This window comes from Misgurnus anguillicaudatus, chromosome 4 (genome assembly GCF_027580225.2).
Source record: "Misgurnus anguillicaudatus chromosome 4, ASM2758022v2, whole genome shotgun sequence".
In the NCBI taxonomy this organism is placed as follows: domain Eukaryota; kingdom Metazoa; phylum Chordata; class Actinopteri; order Cypriniformes; family Cobitidae; genus Misgurnus; species Misgurnus anguillicaudatus.
The window spans coordinates 22,027,161-22,043,845 of NC_073340.2; the positions used below are offsets into that span (position 1 = coordinate 22,027,161).

The 16,685-nt window shown below is 39.4% G+C and overlaps 2 protein-coding genes across 2 annotated transcripts in view; one reads left to right on the plus strand and one right to left on the minus strand.

Annotated features, from left to right (window-relative positions):
- On the minus strand, positions 1-15,739 carry synpo2lb (synaptopodin 2-like b). Its single transcript, XM_055176087.2, has 4 exons — positions 15,606-15,739; positions 11,584-11,735; positions 10,796-11,502; positions 1-4,650 (listed from the first exon to the last, which is right to left on the minus strand). Exons 1-4 carry the CDS (start codon positions 15,705-15,707, stop codon positions 2,003-2,005), a joined length of 3,609 nt encoding a protein of 1,202 aa, XP_055032062.2. The 5' UTR covers positions 15,708-15,739; the 3' UTR covers positions 1-2,002.
- Positions 15,472-16,685, plus strand: part of itgb3b (integrin beta 3b) — a 22,253-nt gene continuing 21,039 nt past the window's right edge. The window contains exons 1-2 of the mRNA XM_073866981.1: positions 15,472-15,517; positions 15,773-15,848. The gene's annotated coding sequence lies outside the window, so the exon portion shown is untranslated. The remainder of the gene's footprint in view (positions 15,518-15,772; positions 15,849-16,685) is intronic.

The window sequence follows — 16,685 nt, forward strand, 5'->3', positions numbered from 1 at the left end:
TTGAAATTTTAAATTTTTATTTAAATTATTCTACATTAGTGTCTCAGACAGTACAAATTAGTTCTCTTTCCAAACCCACAACCCCCAAAACTAAAACGCCATTACTCCATCAATTTCTGCAATTGCACAATCCTGCTATTAACTTCAAATTACCCAAAGCAATATAACTAAGTGTAATTCATTTAATTTACACTATTTTTCAAATATTTAAAGCAAACATATAACACTTTTACTAAAGAAATATACCTATAAATGTGCTGTGTAGATGCATGGCATACATTCTGACAGTCCAATTGGTTCACACATACTCTACGACATTACTGTATTTTAGTGTATACAGCAACACAGTAACCCACAAGGTCAGAAAAGTACTGACTTGCCTTTTCCTCCATTCTTGCTTTAAAATATTTCTCTCTTGCTTCATACTTCAAATATTAAAATGAATCAGGTATCACTTTATAATTATATGACAACAATATATAATATTACTTCCAATCAACCATCTTACACCCTAAAAATGTTGGGTTGTTTGAACCCATAGTTGGGTCAAATATGGACAACATTTTTAGAGTGTATCCTTAAGAAATGGTACCCACCATCACATGACCCTTATTTTGACCATCGATTATTATTTTCATAAAATAAGCAAAGCAAGCAATCTAGGCATGTCCATATTTCACAACTGCTGCCAAACGGCTCACACAAGTGATTTATATGAATGTAATACTTGTTTGTCATAAGCATTATTCACAATGAGATCAAGCACAGCAGAAAGTGGTGAGATGTCGCATTCACATAATATGTTACAAAGATAAAGCAGTGCAATCAGTTTGTCATCAAGCATCTCTGTCTCTTCGGCTGTCGTATAAAAAGGCTCAAGCACAATTCCCGAGTGTTGAGTTGACATGCTTTTCAAATTACTCAGTCAGTCTCAGGCTCGGCATTTGTAGCATTATGAGGATGAAATGAGTGCATGCATCAAGCATCCATTCTGATCCCCGTCAAGCAAGAAGCAAAGCCTTTGAGCAACACTCTTTACACAGGCCTGCAGTTCAGCCACAAGAGATATTTTGCTCTCTGTCAAGGATGGATAGTGTAACAAGACATCGGCGGAAGCAAGTCGATAAGCTAGCAATTCAAAAGCATGAGTTAAAGCATGGTTGGTTTGTACCATCTCTCCAGGACTCTTCTTCTTTATCATTTCAGCTGTTGTCACAATCTTTATACACCTCTTTCATCTCTTTGTCACATAGACCCTGATACAACTTGAGCAGATACATCTCTGAACATTCTACAACACTTGATTCTGGCCTTAAATATCTTCTGACACAATAGGGTCTTGTCATTACACAGTTTTCTCAACCTTTATCATTACATCCTTGTGGCCCCAAGTGAATAAACCAGCAATACAAATCATTAATACAGTATTACTTATCTTCCTTGTGGCCCCATGTACTGTACATAACATCAAAAGCGATGGTTATCAGACATTAGTGGCTATATTTAATTTAGTTCATCTAACAAATAGTGACAGTGTGCATTTCATCTGTTCATCACCATAAATTAAGCTTGTCTTCACAGTGTGATATTACTGCATTCTTTTAAAGGAATAGTTTTCCGAAAATGAAAATTGTCATCTTTGAACTTTATTTCCCAATCTCAAGAGATTGTGGCCTTGAGCCTCCCTGTTAGAGTGCCTGACTCCCATGCCGGGCCGATTGCTGGTTTGAGTCCTGCAGGGTTCGAGTAGGGTTACGTGAGGTTAAATAAAGATGACTGAATTTTAATTTTAGGTGAATCAACCCCTTAATAGTGGTGTCATTGAGTAATGAACAAACAAAGTACAATCGTGTGCTAAAATTGTGAACATGCAGGAAAACGCATCAGTTCTATGACTGATGCCTTTTGTCATATTACTGTAGTCGCACAATTCATTTGACAGAACAGAGCAAGCACATGAGTGCTCTTGCCTCTGGCTGGTAATTAGTGTCAAAGTGGATTCTCAGTAATGCACAGAGCCAGGCCTCCACACATTTGGTTGGATTCCCATACTTGATGTACTGAAGCGGGGTCTGGGTACCCGCAGGTTTTGGCTGCTCCCAGACACTGAGGATCGCACACCAGCGGATAGAGGACTCAACTCAGGGGCGCTCTGAAACTGCTTAGCTGCCTGGAATGGGGTGTAGGCTTGCGCTGGTTGTGGAACAGGCACTGAATTAAGCACAGGGGTAGTGGACATTTTGGGGAGAGCAGGCAGAGCTGCTGTAGGGGCAGGAGGTGGTGGGGAGAATGGTGCCATGGGTCGTGGAGCAACAGGAGGTGGGGAAGTGATATCAGTACGCCACATCGGCTCACCAAGAGTGGTGGCAGAGCGAGGGGCAATTACAATAGGGGTCAAGGCTGTGGGTGCAGACATGGGAGGAGGTGTAGAGAAACGTTTGATTTCATACACACGGTTTGTTTTAACAGGAACCTGCTTTGGCATGTTTAGGGAACTGCCTGTCATGTTGACACCATTCTGCTGCTGATAAGTGGCAGTGGTCTGAGGGATTCCACCGCCATAACTGAACATGGAGGAGTTGAGCTGGTATGGCTGCCTGCTCACAAAGTCAAGAGCCTTTATGCCTGGTTTGTGTTGGCCAGGCACTGTTTTAACCCCAACTTTTGATGCAGCACTAGCCTTGGTGCCACGCTGGGCCACTGGAGGACAGGATGGTGACAGCAGTGGATTATAATTAATAGGTGGCGGGGCACGGATGTTGGGAGAGTATTTCCAGTGACCTGGGAGAGAGGGTGTGGGTGAAGGGTCACGAGGCTGGGCTGGAGATTTAGGTTGCTTATCCACCACATAACGATCCATGCGAGTCTGTCTGCGTGCAAATAACTCTGCCCCCTTCCCTCGCATCTGAGAAATCTCGGGAGCTGGGGTAGCTGGTTTAGGAGCCACTGGTGGTGGAATCCTGTTCTTCTGGGCCTGCATGAAGTTACAAGCCTCAGCACCCAAGTTGAGGAGGTCCTCCTCAGGGCCAGACTCAAACCCAGCCTCCACACCAGAACGGGGCCTTTCATCCAGGTTCTGTACTAGAGACAGTAGTTCAGGGTTGTATGAAGGAGGCTTTTTCTCCTCTTGGGGATTAAACATTGGTTTATTGGCACTACGACGACGAGCCTCCTGCAGAATACCAGTGCGGGCAGCCGGTACAGAGACCCGCTGTTCCCGAGAAGAGATCCCGTCAGTGGATTTTGCTTCTTGATACTGCTGGGGCATTGGTGTATTTGGTGTGTCTGGGGTAGTGGATCCTACAGAAACAAATGGGTTGAAAGAAACTTTGTGGGATGGGCAAGACTGTACATTTGGGGTTGCTGGAGCATTGGTATGTACAGAGGCCGGGGTAGGGGCAGGGACAGGGACAGAGACAGGGGCAGGAGCAAACACATAGTGAAGGGCTGGGGCATTTGTGAAGGTGGGAGAGAAAGGCTGTTCTGTAACATTAATTGGTGGTGGTGGTGGCTGATATTGAGAAGAAACCGCCTGGTAAGGAGGACTTAGGGGCATTGCCTGTTTTTGAGATGGAGAATAAGGCTGAACCGTACCATGTGGTGAATTCAATGATGATACATGGGAAGCTGTTGGAGAAAACGGGGCAGAGGGACTGGAATAGGCTGAGGAGTAATGTGGAGCATTTGAAGCGGGGGGAGAAAATGGACCTGAAGTGACAGAGGAAGGAGAAAGCAAAGAGGAAGGACCATTGTAGGTGGCTGGTCTGGCAGGAATAAACAGTGATGTTGTTGATATGGCTTTCTTCACCTCTGACCTAGCAGGAGAAAAGGATGCTGGGATTGTTGCCACAGACACAGCTTGGATCTGTGATCCAGCTTTTTTGGCAGTGGTGGGTTTAAAGACTACGGGAGCAGTAGCCGCTCTGTGGCTTACACAGCCAGGAGCAAATGGCCTGGCGGTTCTGTTGTGCACTGAGCTGGCAGCCGACGAGTCAGTTTGTTCTTGTGAAGCTCCTGCCATTGATGGCATCTGTGTCTGGCCAGGGGAGGACAACACAACGCTTGTCCTGCTCACCACCAAAGGTTCTCCGTTCAGCATACTGGTACTATGAGAATTCAGGGGTGCAACTGGAGTAACTGGGGTATATGTCAAGGTCGAGTCTTCCTGATGCTGTGGTTTGGGCAAAGCAGAGGATGTAACCAGGTTTGACATATGCTCTTCTGCTCTTTTCCTTTGTTGTTCAAAAAGATGAGCTCCTTTTCCTGAGGTGGCGTTTAGGCCTGGACTGGTCTCTACATCTCTGTCAGACGCAACACACGCTGAAGTTCTCCTGTCTAGAACATCCAGATAACCGCTATCCCAAGTAGGGTCTGGTGCGGCAGAAAAACCGTCTTCATCAAATTCAGAGTCACTGCCAGGAAAGAAGCTTTCGTCTTCTGTTTCTCCTTCAGTGGTACTGTAGCTTTCTCCGTCTACACTGCCAAAACAAGTAAGAGTGTATTTCTTCGCACGCTGTCGTCGCTTCTTAAACATAAGCACACCTTTAGAATGAGGGTTTGGTGCGTCGGTCAAGAGCGAGGCGATGGTTCGGCACTTGGATCTAGCCTCCTTCACCTGCTTATCCTGTAAACTTTCACCCCTGTGTAGCTCTAAGGAGAGAAAGAGAGTGTGTAGTGATCAGTAAGAAATACTTTCAAGGTGTTTACTTGAACAATGTAACAAAAAAATGACAGTTTATGGCACATGCCAATGAGATATTACGTTCAAATGTACGAATACCCAGATGATGATTATATGGCTCTATAATTGTTCTTTCATAGTTTAGTACTGTAGATATAGATCTGATTTCATAGATAGGGCTCAGGTTAGGCCAGGGGTATCCATAGTTAAATTAAGACATTTAAGTAACTTTTATAAATGTGTCTTACTGTTGTGCATCTTGAGATAAAACAATGGCACTGATCTTTCTTAGATATGTCAATGCAAGCTGTTTTCAGTTAAGACATCTCAAATATGAATTTTCATCTGGCAGGAAGCTTAAGCCTTGTCTGTGAAACCGGACCATACAGGTTTAGTATCAACTTTGTTTTAGGTGTTTCTGCTAAAATGTAAATGTAAAAAGTAAATACAAATTAGACAATTGGTTCTATTTATTAACACTATAGGGCACAAAATTAATGCAGGTAACATACAATTGCCCTAATCGTAGTTTTTGAGGAATTTAATAAAAACATTTGATCGCAAATTTTCATTGATGTACATTCATGAGACATTAACACACATATAGTGTTTTATTCATATTTAATACATGACGTCTGAATTTGTATGACACAGGATAACAGTGTTGTTCTTTTCCATTACCTCCATTACCTTTTCAAGGAGGAGTTTTCTAGACATACAGTATATTAACACTTATGATTTTTATAAAGCAGTACCTTTAAAAGCAAAAACAAGCAAAATCAGTTACCACTTTGTGATAAATCAAGTTGGCATTGTAATAAATGGAACAGACTTTCAAGTGGAGTCGGAATAGCTCTGATATAGGACACTATAATGCATTGGGTTGGATGCTGAAATGTCTGGCAGAAACCCTCATGGTAAATCACTGAGCTCAATCTCCTCTACAAATAGCCCATCACATTCTTACAGCTTGAGCAAGTAACCCCCTGGAGAACGAGGGTCTATGTTAAAAGACAGAGTAAAGACATCTGATATCTGACATCTGGCTTTACAAACAAACCCCAAAAAGTCAAGATGCTTTGATAATGTATATATCATATATTTTGAACATCCTAAATACATCCAAGTATGATCAACGTGAGAGTTTTGTGCAATAAAGATCTAAATGTACATCTATAATTATTAAACCCTAGTATTGATAACCCTACATCAAAGATGGACTAACTATTAAATACCTGCTTATGTCAAAACTTACATGTACTGTAACATCACATTTTTTTATGATAAACAATCTTTTTTTTTAAAAAAACTGAAAAATATTACTATTTTATATTAACCCAAGAGTAAAAATGTATCTAAACATTTAAGTACAGTAGTAAAGCAAAGGCACTGTAAACATTCATTTCTGCCTTTCATTTCATTATCGAACATATTTTCCACAAAGAACATGTCCCTAAAACAACATCTCCCTACCAGCATTTCAATCCAAAACCAATTCAAACCTCTACAGAAACCCTCAGGTCTTTACCTGCATAGATGTGTCGTTCATGTTCAGCCTCTCCGGGCGATATGAGACTTCTCATATTGTTCAGTGAGAAAACAAGCCAGCCTCACTGGCAGCACATGCCCAAACATACAAGTGGAGCACAGCCAGAATTACTTGGGTCCTCTGCCCACATTGGTACAAAATCACCCAGTCCGTAGAAAGGGGTCAGGCCTTTTAAAGACCTTTTGTCTAACCACAACACCCTGTCACAGGCCCAAAGAAACCCCATTATGTCATTCGGGCTATTTCAGTCGGTGACCACTGCTAACGGATATTTCCCACCTGTTTGGGCTCACCTCCGTCTCTGGCTGGATGGGAGGCATAGGGTGACCTGTCATGCAGGGTCACAAAGATCAAAATCTTTACCGCTCAATGTGTTAACCTCAAAATCTAAGCTCAACCTTCAAACATCAAACAGAGACCCAGGTAAAATTTTGACGGTGGGAAAATTTAATATCACACTGTAGAGTATTTTACTAAACATATATCAATATTTGCGCATATTTTTAACCATTTCTAAGCTTGTAACTACAATTGAATATATTGTATTCAAACAATTCCTCTTTAAAAGTTATTTAATCTTGGTTTATTATCTATAAAGATATTTAAAGCTACTGATGGGTGCATCAGTATTTTGTCCATCCCTATGTTCTTGACCCCCCACTGTGCTGTCACAATAACAGGTGTGCACACTTCATCTCTTCTTACCAAGACTGTCTGAAAGCCCTGGCTTATTCTGTAATATCACCACTTACTGTGACAAATGAAGAGCAGCTGTCAATGATCCTTTCCATTCACGCACACGAGAACTCGCAAACAACATTTCTAGATGTTTCTAGGTGAAATAAATGCCAAAAAATATATTTTCATGGCTCAGACTGTCAGTTACTACAGTTCTCAGAGTCTTAGAAAGCTAAGTGACCTTCAGGCATGGCATCATTACCTGCAACCAAGCCCAAAGGCATTTAGAGCGAGGAATTCGCACCCCATCAGAGAATTCACATAAGATAGCCTATACAGTATTCGTTTGACTCTAAAACAGTCTACTTCTCATTAAACATCATTATTTGTATTTGTATTTGTATTGTATTACGTTTTTACGATCTGTATTTGAATACGAGGGATGAATAAGCTTTCATCTAACAGTAATCCCTAAAGCCGTATGATACTTAAATCTGCCCTTGGATTTAGAAAAAACAAACAGGCATGACTAAATGTTATATTGTACTATTAATAATAAAATATTTTGTACCTGAAGCTTCTTATTACCGTATATTGTTTCTTGTTAAGGTAATGAGCATTTACTTTTATCATTCAGTGCCATTAAAGGTGTTGTCAAATAAATATATACTAAGATAAGCATTTATTAATGGTTAAAAAAATAAAAACCCATAAGGCTTAATAATGTATAAATAAAATAATACACACAAAATAATAAAAAGAGATAATAAAGAGAGAAAACACTTCCTGTGATGCAATGTTTTGTGTCACTATTAATGAAAAAAGTTTAAACGGAGAAAATGAACTGACACTGACACTACAGAGCAACTGGACATGCCTTTCCTAGCATGCAACACAGGCCTGCATTATAGGCCTGAGTCAGAGTACAAATATAGTTTCTAGCTGTCTTCTAGGTTGCGTACATCACCCTACCCAATGTTAAAACAAGCAGAGGGATATGTAGGAACCCCTGTCACCATCATCTGTATGTGTTTACCACTCTTTTAATTATAAATCCCACACATCAAGCTTATGATTATTCCCAGTTAAGCCTTATCCGATTTGCTGTCAATAGGAATACTTTTTCTTCACTTAAAGACACAGACATTTTTACATTGCATCTAATCTATTTATTTGATTTTAGCCAGCTGCTTCAACTCAAATCCAAAAGTACATTCTGTGCAGCATAGACCTGTATTTTACAGAATAACCCACCACTATGTCTTTATGTGTTTATGTATCTATTCCTTTTTGTTTGTTTGTTTTTTATGTTGTATGTCTTCTTGTTGGGTCTAGGCCTGTAATAAAGTTTATATATATATATATATATATACTATATCTTTATAGTGAGTGATCTTTTAAGTGAGTACACCCCTGCCATTTCAGCAAATAGTTATGTATATCTTCTCAAGAGACAATAATGAAATTTGAATATATTTTAGAGTAGTCAATGTGCTGCTTGTATAGCAGTATAGATTTGCTGTCTTCTGAAAATAACTTAACATATAGCCATTAAAGGCAGAGTAGGCAGGTTTAAGTCTAAAAAAAGTCTAAAACACTTTTTTCCAAATTTGGTTCAACTGTCTCAATATACCAATACATAAGTAAAATGTAAGTACTCTGAAAAAGAGAGTATAAAAATCGAGTGTCTGTAGACCTCTCACGCTAATTTTTCCATTCACTCCACCCCCTCCCTTCTGGGTTTCTTCTAAAGCCACGCCCCCAAACACATGAACGCGCAACGCTGACCGACTCTGCTGGGAGAGGCATTTACCTCAGACGAGCGGAGAGGAAGGAGTGCGGTGGATGTAGTAACATCATGTCACAATCACATGTAATAATACACCTAACTTTATCACTATGAATATAAAACAAATACGATAGCTTTAAGTACTCACTATTAAGCTAGCATACCGATACTGGTAAAGTTTAAAATATATTTTGTTTGATTCGGTAACAAACGAGCTAGTTATATTTATAAGACAAAGCTAAAAACAGGTTGCATTGATACAAGTTTTTTTTATTACTATCAGTTACACTGTGATGAAGGTGAATTTCGTGGAAGATTCATAACATATAAGGTGTTTTGCATGTAAGAGTTTCCGTGATGAAAGCATTGTTGACTCTGATGAGGACTAGACTCCGGAGACAATACCGCTACCACATCGTTGACTCGGGAAAAAGCCACGCGATATTTACTCTCGTTTGATTTCTTCGTTTATTCCTTTTTTTGCCTTGTTTGCCTTCGCTGACTGCATATGCAGGTACTGTGAGTTCTGATTCTGAATGCTCTTTCTCTGCCATACTTTTTCTCTTCCTAGGGTGCCTCGTGCACTCTCAAATCAATCGGATGTGTGCATGTGTGGGCTGACCCCTAGCAGCAGGGGTGGTGCAATGGTCGCGAGAGAGAGTGATTGTCGCGCAAGCCAATCATTTGTTTTGTCCCGAATGGAAATAATTAGCTGTGTTTAAAACATTCATGAGAGGTCTACAGACACTCGAGTTTTATACTCTCTTTTTCAGAGTACTTACACTTTAATTATTGTATTGGTATATAAAGACAGTTTTTGTAAAATTTGTAAAAAAGTTTTTTTGATAATTCCTGCCTATCCTGCCTTTAATGTCAAAATAGCAACAAAAGTGAGTACACCCTAAGTGATAATAGATGTCTATCGTTTAACCATACAAACCCACATGTCCTATTCATCATGTTCATGTTACAAATCTTGTATTAGAGCACTTAAAGGGGACATTTCACAAGACTTTTTTAAGATGTCAAATAAATCTTTGGTGTCCCCAGAGTAGATATGTGAATGATTAGCTCAAAATACCATATAGATTTTTTATAGCATGATAAAATTGCCACTTTGTAGTTTTTTAGCGATTTTTGGGTGTATCCTTTTAAATGCAAATGAGTTGAAATCTGCACTAAATGGCAGTGCTGTGGTTGGATACTGCAGATTAATGAGAACTAATACCCTTTTGACATCACAAGGGAAGCTACATTTCAATTTCATGTTTTCACATGCTTGCAGAGAATGTTTTACCAAAACTAAGTTACTGGGTTGATCTTTTTCACATTTTCTAGTTTGATAGAAGCACTGGGGACCAAATTATATCACTTAAGCATGGAAAAAGTCAGATTTTCATGATATGTCCCCTTTAAACAAATGTTGCCTAGTTAAATTAGGTCCAGCTTATGTTCAGATAATTCTATGACAGTATCCAAAAAAGGCAAATTAACTAGTGACAATTCAGTTCCCCAATCCCTTATACTGGGAAATTCGTATTCATGGGTTGAGAAGTCATAATAAGTATGACATAGTAAGTACGAGAAAGATGCTGATGTACTTTCTCCTAAAAAAAAATTATACTTATGCAAACATTAAAATTTCAACAAATTTACCATTGACTACAGACATTATTTATTGCTCATCTATCATAATTTCTCATTGAAAAGCCACAAAGTCATAAACTTAAGGTTAAAAAAAAATCTGGAGTTTCTCATAATATTAGAAATGTATACATTTTCAAAAGGCATATGAAATAAACCTAATCTTTTCTCTCTCTCCAAACAGGTTGTTTCTCTAAAGAATGCTTAAACTTTGTGAGCAGAAATTTACTTTGTATAGCCCTCCCGTATTATTGCTTTCCTATAATGTATCGCTTTGCCGTCTTCCTCACTTTTAATAAAAGTGTCTGCTAAATGTAATGTAATGTAAATGCAATATGCTGCAGGGTCCATAATAAAGCTAATAAGACGGAGACAATAGATTTGCAAATACTGAACTTATTCTCATTCAAAAGCATTATTAATAAACTGTTCAAAAATATTGAGTTATACTCACTAGCTTGCTTGGCCTTGTCCATATATGTAACACTGAGTTCTTCATCCACTGGGTTAATCACAGGGCCCACTATGGGTACCATCTGTCTGTGAGATGCCAGCATGAGAGCTCCTCTGGCCCGTTCTGGAGAAACAAGAGGAGGTACAGAGGGTGGCTCTTGAAAACCGCTGTCCACTTCTGCAGCACCTGATGGACTTTGATCAGAATTATCAGAGGAGTTTTCTCCTTGGTGTGACCACTCAACCTGGGGAGGCTGAAAGACCACCTCTCTGCGGGCCACCCCGGGCATCACGTGCTGTTGTTCATTCACACCTGACCCACCCCAGCTCTGTGACTGAGGGAAAGTGCACACATCCTGGGCACTTTCATAGCCGCTAAGTTCTGATGTCTCCTCTTCCTGCGGTGAGACTTGGCTTGGGCTCTTGGCGGGTGAGTTACTGGGGCTTCGTCGTCTCTGTCTGCGCTGCCTCTCTTGTGCCACCACATCTGCATCGCTGTCTGTCTCACCGTAGTACGCCTCGCTGTCTGGAGGGGACGTAAGGCACCCAATCCCACCAGTAGGGGACAGGAGCGATGCCCTGTTAACACCAGACGGTTTAGAGACGAGTGGTGGGGATAGAGCTCTTAAGGCTGCACGATACTCCTTATCAATACGGGGAGAGGGGGCCCGACCCAAGAGCACCACTGACTGAAAGGCAGCTGGGGCCCTTAATATGAAATGCAGAGTGATTAAATCAGATGAAACTTAATAACATAACTAAAAAACACAAGAATGATTTTACTCTCACCTTTTAATTCGCAGATGAAGTGTTCCTCTGCCACTGTCAATCAGATTCATAGCTTCAGCATGAGACAGGTTTTCACAGGAGAGATCGTTGATTGATGCCAGCTCATCGGTCTCTCTGAGCCCGGCCCTGCAAGCCTTACTGCGCTTTCTCACCTATACCAGCAGGGGGAGACAGAGGAAGCATGAATGTGCTTTACAAAACACAGTAAGCTGAGTGAGTACATGGATCTAAATATATAATGAATCACTCTAAAAATTGTTGAGTTGTTTCAAGCTATGGCTGGACAACCCACAGGCTGGATTTAAAAGCCTTGAAAATGTCTATATTTGACTTTGTCTATATTTGCTCAAGCCCCTACCATGTGCTCCGTACCTTTGGTCTTAGTGAAAATAATTATAAAAGTGATAATTATAATAATTAAAATATGTCACCATTGCAGCTAAAAACAATAATAATAATACAAAATATTATTAACAAATTTTTAAAAATATTTGAAATATTCTTCTTCTTTTTGCATACATTGTAAACAGCCACCATAAAGCTTTTAACAGCCCTTATGAATGCACAAATAACATTTTGAATTTAAAAAATAAATGAAAAAGACACAATTAAAAAGTATAAGGAGGGTATAAAATACAATTATTTAAGCATTGTCTTAGTCATAGTCCTTCTAGTTTTGCATTATAATAGGATTTAAAAAGAAAATGTGACCTTTAAAGAAGTCCTTTTCTCCGTAAAAGAAAATAACATATTTTTTATATATATATACAATTGAATAAAAGATAATTACTTTGTTTGTATTCCAAAATACCCAAATGTTTAAAAAATCCTCTTTATATTTTTTTCAGAAAAAAATACTTCACTGTCGATCAGTGTATGACATGCGCGAGTATCGCGAGAAGTATTTTAAAAGCGCTGATTTAGAATTACTCTCGCGGTACTCTGATGTCATAAGCGAATTATTGTGCGCAGCGGCGGATAAACATGAACACACGTGAGGTACTTTTGGCGGCGGAGCTAGGCGAGTTTCCTTGACACAAATGTCCTAACCGAGTACAGCATATTGTGTAAGTACACAAATCTCACAAAACGAATACACATTTTAATAAACTTAGTTAACTAGCTTTGATACAAGATTTACATTTTATAGCTAGACCACCAGAACTGGTCTTCCAGCTGAGTTTCTCCCAAGGTTATTTCTCTCGACAACAGCTAAAACTAATGAAGTTTTTACTTTTTTAGTAAATGATATTGAATGCATTTCTAAAAACTAACCCCTCTCATCACTAACCCCTCAAAGGAAGATTTTCTGAGGAATGTTTGTAATCAAGCAGTTTTGGAGAACCATTTAATTTATTGTAGGAAAAATACTATGGAAGTCAATAGTGCTCCAAAACTGTTTGGTAACGAACATGGATCAGAATATCTTACTTTGTGTTCAGCAGATTAAAAAAAGTTGCATCTAATGTAGTCTCGCGTAGCCAGACCTTCAATACAGTTTGTGGGCGTGACGTCTGAGGCTGAGACTACATCTAATGTAACTACCCAAGCAAGACATTAGTTACTACTACACTAGTACCACCACGGTATTTTTCTGTAAAGCTGCTTTAAAACAATACAGATTGTGAAAAGTGAAGTGCTCTATTAACGAAACTGACTTAATACTTTCTGGTTTTACTGCAACCAAATTCCCTCGTGTACGCACATCATAAATATCTACAATGACTAACAACATGTGTTACTAATAAACCAATGAACAATCTGTTGATCCGGGCAGCTCACTGATTGCCTCAGCTTACATTTGGTGGACTTGGCATACAATCAATAATAGCAAATGGCAACATTATCTATTTTTTAGACTACTTTTCACATAGACAGTACATCAAAACCTGATGTTAGGACTCAACTATAGGCCATAACTGTACACAAAGGTCCTATCCAGTTGGTTTTGTATCTGCAATAATTTAATGACAAATTGGCAGAGAGGACGACAGCCCTAAGGAAGCCCACATGGCTTTTTTCCATCTCCTTCGAGAGCCTTACTGAGGTCATGTGTCAAATATGACCACACTCACTTCTCTAACACGTACCAGGCTAAAAGTCTGGCCACATTTCCAACTTCGCCTCTTGTTTCTGTCCAAACAACACATTGCAAGCTTGAAACATCGATCTAAATGAACAAACAAAAGAGCTTTTATTTGTTAAAAATCTAAACACATTCTTCTTAAAAAGCAGGGACACAATGTGCAAAGCTTTAATGCCTTTAGGGACACATTCAAATATTTGGCATTAGGGGAAATAGATTCCGATCGTTTACCTTTCGTGTTTTTTTTATCGCCGATCAAATGGTCTGAGAATGCAAGTAGAGGGAACAACATGTGCAGCTGGTGCCAGGGCAGCTGTTACCTCTTGGCAGACCTGAACCAGAGCATGCCATGCATTCACCATTTGTTCCTCACATCCTAAATAAAGTTGTAAAGAGTCAATTGTCCCTCACCTAAAACTCAACAAAAGCCTGTTTCTTTGAAGTGGACTGCGTACTAATAAAGTAAACAGAGCCAATGGTGGATTAAAAGTATCCGAAAAGCCACCTGGCATTGACGTTATAAGCACCAGCCCTACTGTACATTGAATTATGAACCCTTCGGGCATTGCCAGAGCATTTTGAGAGTTCAATTTTGCTGGCCGAGCAAGTGTCACTGAGGTCGTTCGACATGCCAGGATTAAAAGAAGAAATCAGAGATCGTGCAGGATGAGAATAGCTTGAATAAAAGTAGAGGTGGTCGTGGAGAAGAGCCACACTATGAATGGAAACAGACAGAACAGACTTTGCTTAGGTGACCTTGGGTTTAATGATAGAATTGGGTGGTTTTTCCTTAAGAAAAAAGATTTTTCTAAATGTACAAAAGCCAATTATCTCAGAAATTTCTCAGAGTAGCCCATATGGTATCTGTCATTGCTCAACCTTCCAAAATAGCCCTTAGATCAGGCAAAATGCATTGCACACAGTTGTCACCTAACAAATGTAGCGCACTGGGTTTATAAGTAGAGAGCGGGGCTGTAATACTACTCACTCCTGAAATAACATCCTCATTTAGATATAACTGTTTAGGAATGCTGCTCTGAAAGATCTGGATTCCAGAGAAAGCCGTACAAAAAGCTGCCAATTAGATAAGAGTGAAGAGGCGCACGGTGAAAAGCACTGCAGCTTTATCTATAGACCAGGCATGCTTGCAGCAGCGCACTTAAACAGACATTTATCACAAGATAAAGGAGGTAGTGTGGGGCCTGTAGTTTACAAAACGATGTGATTGTATTATCTTATTGATATGGTTGTGTTTATTAAATAAAAGACATTTAGTGCATGCATACGTGTGTGTAAATCTCAGGTTATGAAAAATGTTATATGCTTTATTTAATATGCGTGCCAAGTGTCATACCAAGATGTCACACAAATGACATAAATAAACATATAGTATTATTAGTACATACTTGTTTTTATAATTTAATACAAACTTGTTCCCGTGACAGTATGGGCTACATGAGCATGTAAAATCCCTTAAATAAGACTCTTATAAAGGCTTATCATCCCACATAGCACACATTTACTATAGTAAACTGTAGTATATGAATAAATTACATTTTGTTAATGTATAGGCCTAATATAGTACTCTGTACTATTGACAATAGATAATTGATAAGCTGTAGTAATACTGAAGTATACTTTTTAAGATTTACTATGGTACGGTTTATAAATATATAATATGCTAGATCTTTAAGTATACTACAGTATTAGTTTATGTTACACATTCTGACAAAATCAATGATTTAATCATTTATAGTGTACTATTGTGTTTGTGTAGCAGATTTTGTATTATACGAAAAAGTTGCAGACGAATCTGGACGGATACTAAGCATGATGTGGTTGTGACAGGTGGAGTATGACATCACTACGAAGTCTTGTTTCATATACTACCAATCAAATGAATAACATGGTTATCCAGGTAACCATGTCCGCTTACCTTTGCAACTTGGAGGGGCATCTGGTGCTCAGCTCCTCCCTGTAATCGGAAACCCCATGGTGCACCTCCGGAGAGGGTCACTACTACTTCCTCTGCCACCATTTTTCCTAATTTTCCTTTGGGTCTCTTACAATGTTTCTTTTAATGTCTCTAATTGTCTTCAGTAGACTTGTCCCATCCCTGGATCTTCAGTCCTCCTCGGTGGCCTGTGACTGCCTGCAGTGCTTCTGCCCGTCCTGAGAGGTGACTGTAGATAACACACCCCACGGGTCATGAGCCTGTGAAGTGTGGAAAGAGCATAAAGGGGGTGGGAGGAAGTGCGAACAGGCGCTATCTTTCTCGCTCTCTCTTTATTGGAATGCTTGTTCGGCGAGTGGGGGAGCATGGTCTAGATCCAGGACCTCATTCCTTCATCCCGATAGCCACAGTTGTCCTGTCAATCCACAACCACATCCAAGGATGCTGATAGACGCTCTAAAAATATCCCAGCAGTCCCACCGAGCTTTATCTGTAAATGCCTTCAGAATCTGAAGGGAGCTGTTAGAGGACTTTTTTTTAGTATTATTTTGAATGCACTTCAGGTTAAAATGTCTGCCAAAGGCATACATGCAATTTAAAGGGGCCATAGCACAAGACTTTTTTAAGATGTCAAATAAATCTTTGGTGTCCCCAGAGTACATATGTAAAGTTTTAGCTCAAAATACCATATAAATAATTTTTAAAGCATGTTTAAATTGCCACTTTGTAGGTGTGTGCAAAAATGTGCAGTTTTGGGTGTGTCCTTTAACGCAAATGAGCTGATGAAATTTAAACACTGATCACAATGATTGTGGTTTGTTGCAATTAAAACTTAATTGTGCTTTTCTCTGCACTAAATGGCAGTGCTGTGGTTGGATAGTGCAGATTAAGGGCTGGTATTATTATAATGAGAGCTCCTTATGACATCATAAGGAGAGCCAAATTTCAACAACCTATTTTTTCATGTGCTTGTAGAGAATGGTTTACCAAAACTAAGTTACTGGGTTGAAATTTTTCACATTTCTGTGTTGATAGAAGCACTGGGGACCCAATCATAGCACT

Excerpts from the sequence above, each read along its gene's own strand:
- synpo2lb (XM_055176087.2), bottom strand. The coding sequence starts at position 15,707 with ATGGTGGCAGAGGAAGTAGTAGTGACCCTCTCCGGAGGTGCACCATGG. Across the intron at positions 11,736-15,605 it reads TGCCCCTCCAAGTTGCAAAG|GTGAGAAAGCGCAGTAAGGC; the intron begins GTAAGCGGACAT and ends CTGCTGGTATAG. Across the intron at positions 4,651-10,795 it reads GGACAAGGCCAAGCAAGCTA|AGCTACACAGGGGTGAAAGT; the intron begins GTGAGTATAACT and ends TTCTCTCCTTAG.